This window comes from Camelus ferus, chromosome 34, assembly GCF_009834535.1.
Source record: "Camelus ferus isolate YT-003-E chromosome 34, BCGSAC_Cfer_1.0, whole genome shotgun sequence".
NCBI classification, from domain to species: Eukaryota; Metazoa; Chordata; class Mammalia; order Artiodactyla; family Camelidae; genus Camelus; species Camelus ferus.
The window spans coordinates 14,435,053-14,442,314 of NC_045729.1; the positions used below are offsets into that span (position 1 = coordinate 14,435,053).

General features: G+C 46.8%; 1 protein-coding gene across 3 annotated transcripts in view; it reads right to left on the reverse strand.

The window, feature by feature from the left end:
* Nucleotides 1–6,859, reverse strand: part of ETV6 (ETS variant transcription factor 6) — a 222,635-nt gene extending 215,776 nt beyond the window's left edge. For all 3 annotated transcript variants that reach the window (XM_032473181.1, XM_032473182.1, XM_032473179.1), the window contains exon 1: nt 6,607–6,859. In XM_032473181.1, the coding sequence (XP_032329072.1) occupies nt 6,607–6,639 (33 nt within the window). In that variant the 5' untranslated portion in view covers nt 6,640–6,859. The remainder of the gene's footprint in view (nt 1–6,606) is intronic.
* Nucleotides 6,860–7,262: the final 403 nt, after the last annotated feature.

Consider the following 7,262-nt stretch of genomic DNA (forward strand, 5'->3'; position numbering starts at 1 on the left):
CATACTCCCAAATTCCAGGTCATTTAGACAAAAACCAGGCTGAACTGTATACTTTCACCATCTAAGAAGAGACGGTTGTGGAGCAAATCAACAGTGCAAAACAGTATATTTGCGGTACTATTTCGATGCGGAAGAACACTTCCCAACCCAAAGGAGCCGTCATTTCTAACCAACAGCTGACGCGGACACAGGCCACTTCTGCCCACGTGCTGGGCTGAGCCTGGGACGCCACCCTTTATTATTAGTCTGGTTCCTGTCTGTTTAGGAATCAATGAAAATGGGTTTGCTTTTTAACAGGCTCTCATTCTAACGTCTCACGCATCTGGTCTAGTCTTTCTTCCCCCAAATACCAGGTCTGGCAGCCAACGCTCTTTAAGCTGGGCCCCTCTTGCCGTGGGAACCCTGTGTTGACTGACTCGCACTCACTCTGTTCAACAAATACACACAGAGATTGGTTTTTTATACACGTCCAACAACAAACACAGCCGCGACGACTCTGCCAGAACACGATCGCCGGTGCCTCTCAAGGAGCCTTCAGAGACAAACACATCATGTGCACACCCCACACCCTAGGGGGCTTCATCTGACACGGATCCACTTGGCTGGGGGAGCCACACCGACCACAGGGCAAACTTTCCCAAATCCATACCAGGATGCAGCCGCTCTTCAGTTTCATCCCAGCATCCCCTTCCCCCTCCACCCACCCTGCCCCCGACCATCCTCAGTGTGAGTAAATGCAGCTCAGTTCAGGTGCACAGGATCTGTTTCAGCTCTCCCTTCATCTGGTGCCCACCGTGGGAGTTTCTTTTCCTTCAATTTACCTGTGCTAAAGAGGTGAGCTACCTCTCCAGGACCAGCTGCCATGTATTCAGCTCAGGAAGCTGACTACATGTAATTTAAGGTGTATGTCTGAGCCTAGCCAGCACCCCCACCCAAGGATTCCTCAGAAAGGCCCTAATAACAGGTCCAGTGCCCTCAGCCCCAAGCAGAAGTATCCAGTGCTTCACATGCTATAAAAAAGTACTATTATATTAACTACCATATATATAAAAACAGATTTTAAAAAACCAAATTTCTTCTGTATAGTACAGGGAACTATGTTCAGTATTATGCAATAACCTATAATGAAAGACTATGAAAATGAATATATGTACGTACATGTATGACTGAGACATTAATGCTGTACACCAAAGACAGACACACTGTAACTGACTATACTTCGAATTTAAAAAAACTTTTTAAAGTATTGCTGTATCCTGCCACCCCATCTTGTTTTTAATGTATTTATTTTGGGGGGAGGTGAAGTTTATTCTAGGAAAAGCAACTCACTGAGAGCAAAAGCCATTTTAAAATTAACTGTTCACTGTTTCTAAGAACAGTTTAGAGCTTTAGCTTTTTAAACTTACATAGTAATCAAAGGAATAAAGCCAACCGCAAAATAAGAACCAACAGAATGCAGTAATCCAATCATAAAGGACAGTCAAATCCCATCATTCCATCTTTGGGTACATGTCCAAAGAATTCAAAGCAGGATCTCAAAGAGACATTTGCACACCCATGTTCACCTCAGTATTATTCACAAAAGCTATGAGATGGAAGCATGCCCAGACATCCCTCAACAGAGGAATGGATAAAGAAAATGTGGCATATTCAGGAAATGGAATATTATGCAGGCTTTAAAAAGGAAGGAAATTCTGTCACATGCCACAACATGAACCAGGCCATTATGCTAAGTGAAGTAAAGATAATATGACTGCAACAACAAAGTCCCACTGTATAGCACAGGGAACTATATTCAATAGCTTGTAATAACGTATAGTGAAAAAGAATATATAAATCTATGACCGAATCGGTATGTTATACACCAGAAACTAACACAACATTGTAAATCAAATATACTTCAATAATGACAAAAAAGATAATGATTCCACTCATATGAACTATTTAAAGTAGTCAAAATCATAGAAACAGAAAATAGAAAGGTGGTTCCCGAGGGCTGGGAGGAGGGCAGAGGGGAAATCAGTGCTTAGTAGGTACAGTTTCTGTGTTGCGAGATGAAAAAGTTCTAGAGCTCAGTTGCACAACAGTGTGGATACACTTACTGAACTGCACACGCAAAAATGGTTAAGCTGGTGAATTTAACGTTACCTGCTTTTGACCATAATAATAATAATAAAAAAAGATTGCTGTAGATAGTGGTGCAAATGCAAGCCCATCAAGCCCGTCTTCCCTCATCTCCTGACTCCTACTACTTCCTCTTCTCACATCTAACAATATATCGTCTCCACCCAGGGCTCCCCACACACACCCTCTCCCCGGGCACATGCCCCGTGCCCTCATACCAGCTGGCTCGAGATTAAAATGGACCACGCTAGGAAGTGCCAGAGAGAGCACAGCCTATTGTATCGAATTTCCTCAGCCTTTTATAGGGATGCACTGGGAACCCAGCAAGTGTGGGGCAGTAGCCTGGGAACCAGGAGCCTGTGTTGCCCTAAACCCAGCTCGGTCACTGATCAGCTGGAGCAAACTCTCCAGTGGTCTGGACCTCCTCTCTATAAAAATCAGATGTGGGCCCAAGTGATCTCTCAGGTCCCTCAGCTCAGAAAATCTCAAAGTTCCCTGATTCAACTGCTAAAGAAAAGGGGAGAGGACTTAGAAGCCTGTTAATCTGAACCTTCTCCAGTGACTCCTCAAGCCCCTTTCTTATACTATACTCAATTCTTCATTTATTTATTTTTTTTTGGTTAGATACAAAAAGCAGTTCCTAAAAATTTTTATCAAAATAATAAAACTTTTTTTGTTTTTAACATCACTTTACTTTAATTTATTATTACTATTATTATCTTTTGGTGAGAGAGTTAATTAGGTTTACTTATTTATTTAATGGAGGTACCGGGGATTGAACCCAGGACCTCGTGCATGCTAGGTATGCACTCTACCACTGAGCTATACCCTCCCCACTAATAATAAAACATTATAGGGCAAACTCTACTGATGATAATTTTTGGACACCAAGGAGTGCTGTAGGCCTCCCTGAAGACAGTTGAGTGGCCCTGTTAACTACTTCACGCAAGCCCGTGAATGAAGGTGTTAAGTCACTCTGAGTACACAGGATGGAGAGGGAAGGCCACTGACCTCCTCAATGCCTCGCTGCAAACCAACGAACATGACTGAGACTCATTTATGAGCCAGGTGCCAAGGTGGGTACTAGGAGTCAGAGATAATCACCGCTAAACCCAAGGAGCTCAGAGTGCAGGAGGGGAAACCCAGAGCCTTCCAGTTGGCAGCAAAATAAAGAGATTTCATTCTCTAAGAAAACCAACCAGTGCGGAGGGCAGAGAAAGGGGGACCAGGGAAGTGATTCGACTCGTTTCTGGAGTAGTCTGGATAGCCCTTGCCGCCCAAGCCTTACAAAGGACCGTGTCTGCGGGGCAGTAACTACTTGCAGCTGTGACTTGGCTGAACTTAAACCTGAACAGGTGACTTGAAGGTGAAGGCTGATGATGGAAAAGACAGCCTCTTCCTTCCTCCCATAACCAGCACAGTCAGCCATGCAATCCGCCGGAAAAAAAAAATAATTTGACTTTCTACATAGTTCGGTGCCCCTGTCCTTGCATTTAAACAACCCCAAATAGTCAGGAATGGAAGTGTTTAATTTCTCATGATGAGAGTGCCCGGTGCAGACAAGCAGTGGGGCTCAGTCACAGTTTGGGTCACTCTGGGATAGTCAACCTGTCTTCTGCTGTAAACATGTGTCTGATATTAACTTCCCTATGGTGACAGGAACATGCTTATAACGTGCAAAAGAAAGATAAAAGCCCGTATCAGGCATTCATCATCACCACCACCACGCAAGCAACACATACAAAGGTGTCACTGCCTGACTGATTCAGAAACTTTCACCCTGGAAATTCCACCTAAATCGCACACTACTCTTCTAGCAGGACTGACGCTGCTCAGAAGTAAACAAAGTACTTCCCTCTGGGGCTGCCTCTGGTCAGGTTCCTCTGTGCTCCATCACACCAGCTGCTGAGGAATTTACTGCCTGCTGACCAGCTGCTTGTAAGGAAAGAGCGCAAGGGAGGAAGGTTTCGGGAGTGGACAGGAGGAGTGAGGGACATCTCCCCATACTGAGAGCCTCCAGTGTCCCACGTCCTCTGGACATGAGATCCATCAGCTCATCCTTGCAAGCTCCTGACACTCATTCTCTGCTCCACAGAAAAGTTTATTGTTTACTGGCAATCCCAGTACTTGCTCGTGGACTCCCAGCAAACATTTTTTATTATGCAGTCACCAGACCTACATCCCAAGGAAGAAGGGAAACCCTGCACACATCACCAGAACATTTTCAGACGACCTGCAATAATCCCTGGTCCTTGATTTCCAGTGCTTCTTATTGGAAAACTGCCAATTGAAAAAGAAACTCTGTGGAAAAATGCCCTTCATATACATGCATTCAAACATACACATGGTTCATGCAGTCATAGCCTGATTCCATAAAAAAAAATTCCAAAATAAAAGTGATACTTTCATTACTAGTGAAGAGCATTAAATCTATTCTAATTACAGAAAAATACAGTCAGGAAAAGCGGCTCCTGAAAAGAACTGAAGAGGGTAAATGACAGAAAAAAATGATACGCCAACTATGATGCAATTTTTATGTCACATTTAAGAAAGTGTGCTATCTGGGTTTGGGACTGTTTCCATCTGTGTGTGTGTGTGTGTGTGTGTGTGTGTGTAAGGAAAGGGTTGCTGTCCTCTTCTCCCCACAGGGCACAATGAGACAAGCTGGCCCACAGCACTTCTGCCTGCCACACACAGACACAAGCCCCCCAGAATAGCATACACGGTCTCTTTAGAAAAGGTATCAAGAAAGTCATAGGAAGGCTTGCTTTTTGTTGTTTTTGCCCTAAAATTTCTGTCTCCTAGTTGGTCCAGGTTCTCCTGAGGTCAGATTTCTTGCCATTAAGCTAAATACGACTGATTTTGTACCCTATTATTTAGTTACCTCTGTGTTATGAAGTGTCAGATGAATTACATTAGCCACACCATAGGATTTTTCTGAGCTCATAGAATAAAATTCATACAGCAAAAGAAACTGGTTTTGGAGTATCAAACTATCGAAGTTCTTTACTCCGACACCCCCTCCACCACGGATGTCCTGCCACCCCAGGATAGGTACAAACACAGAAACCCGAAAGTTCCACTGGGCATTTTTGGGAGGCAAAAAACAAACCCAACCCACCTTTTCAGTTCACATTAGCCCTATTTCAAACCCAGCAGAATCTTCCCTGATGAGAAACGGTAAAACCTGAGTATAACTGTGAAAACCTAATAAGCAAATGATAAAACACTGTGTCTCCCCTAAACAGATCCTATGGAAAAGCAGTGTTAAAACAGAAAAGATTTCTCGAACTTCCCACAGATGAAGAAAACCGGTTATCTGTTCATTTTTTTCTGCAGTGTCCACTCCATGAACGCGTATTAATGGGCCAAGCCACAAACAAGCTTCAGCCTCTCACAGAAGCAGCAGGCTTTTTTCCATCTGGGTACTGATGGAACAGCAAAATCAAAGTGTACAACAAATAACAGGGGGAGATGGACAAATCATTCTGCCTCCTCACGGTGGCAAACTTTACAACAACTTTTCAGAAGCAACAAACCGCAGCACCACTAGCCTTTATAGACACACATACATAATATAAATGCACACACACAACTACTTGGAAGCTAAGTACTGTGTTTGCAAACATCCTCCACCTGCATTGACAATCCTGCAAAACACGGCCAGAAAGCCTGGAGATTTCTACTCTTCCATGTCCTCTCTGCACTGTCAAACTGGGAAGGTCATTTTGCCTGGTCACTTAGATAATTCTCTTTCTCCCTGTATCACAGTAGTTTTCTACTTTGGGAATGTTCAACTTTCATATGCATCAGAGTAAAATAAGCATTCAGCAACTTTATTCACCTTGGTTTAAAAAAAAGAAAAGAAAAGAAAGAAATTCATTGTGCAATGCCCAGGAAAAGCTGACACCAACACCACGACTGTCTCTCCAACAAGCGCTTGCAATTACAATGGGAGGGGGGTGGGGGGGTGGGGGAATCTGTCTGGTCAGACTCCGGGAGCCCTTAAAAAAAGAAGAAACGATTCCAACCCCAAAGGGGCTGGAGAACTTTTTTTTTTTAAGGAGACCACCCCTCGGGAACAAAAGTTACATTTCAGTCACATGTTGGGAGTGGGAGTAGGGAGCAGGTATTTTAAAAAGCGCACTAATTACGGGGGTGTTTTACAGTCCTGGGGACCACTCGGGTTCCTCCTGACCGACTGTGACGGGCATTTCATTGTCAAAAAGAAAGGGGGTGGGCTGGGGGCGCGGGAGCCGACAGAGGGCTCGGCGGGAGGGTGGAGGGGGGAGTAGCAAGGTTACACTAAAGGGTACGGCAGCCGCCGCGAGCTGCATCTCCTTCCCCGGCGCCCCAAACCATTTCCAGCGAACGGAGCGGCTGCAACAGCCCCCTCGGAACTGAAGAAGCCCAGCACGACTGGCCGGGCCGGTGCAGCTCAAGGTTTTCGACCCGGGAGAGGGGTGGGGGGTAGATCTTTACCTTAATGCTACACTGAGCAGGAGTCTCAGACATGTCTCACAGCGAGAGAGATCAGGAAGTTCTCAGTTTTTTTTCCACTTTCCTTTCCTCTCCCCAACCCAGAAACGCTCCACGGCCAGCCGGACGCGGTCATTTAAGAAGTTTCTTGCAGCATCTCTCGAGGCGGCCGCCCCGGGGGGCCGCGAGCGCGCGGGGCGGGGCGGGGCGCCGGCGGAGGCGCTGCGCGGGGCGGCGGGGGCGTGGGAGCCGGGCGGCGCGGCGGCGGGGTCTGCAGGTCGCGGCGCGGCGCGGCGACCCGGCGCGCAGCCCGGCCGGCCTCCCGCTCTCTCCTCCCACCCGCGGCCGGCGCCCCCGCCCCCCGCCCTCCCGCCGCTCTCCCTCGCTCGCTCTCTCGAATGTTTTCCTTCCTGGAAGAGAGAAACTGAAAGGCAGAACTGAGAAAGCTCTCTGCTCATTGATCTTGAGAGTTTCAGTGCAGAAACTGACGTGAATTCCCAGCACTGAGCTCTGCCTCTTAAAGGAGCCACCAGGAAATAAAAGCTCGGGTTACAGCCCGGCATCGGGGAAATAAAAGCCGCGCGGGGGGAGGGGCGGAGGGGCGGGGGCGCGGGGCCGCGCGAGGCCGCGGCTGCTGACGAGGCGGGCAGCGCAGCCCC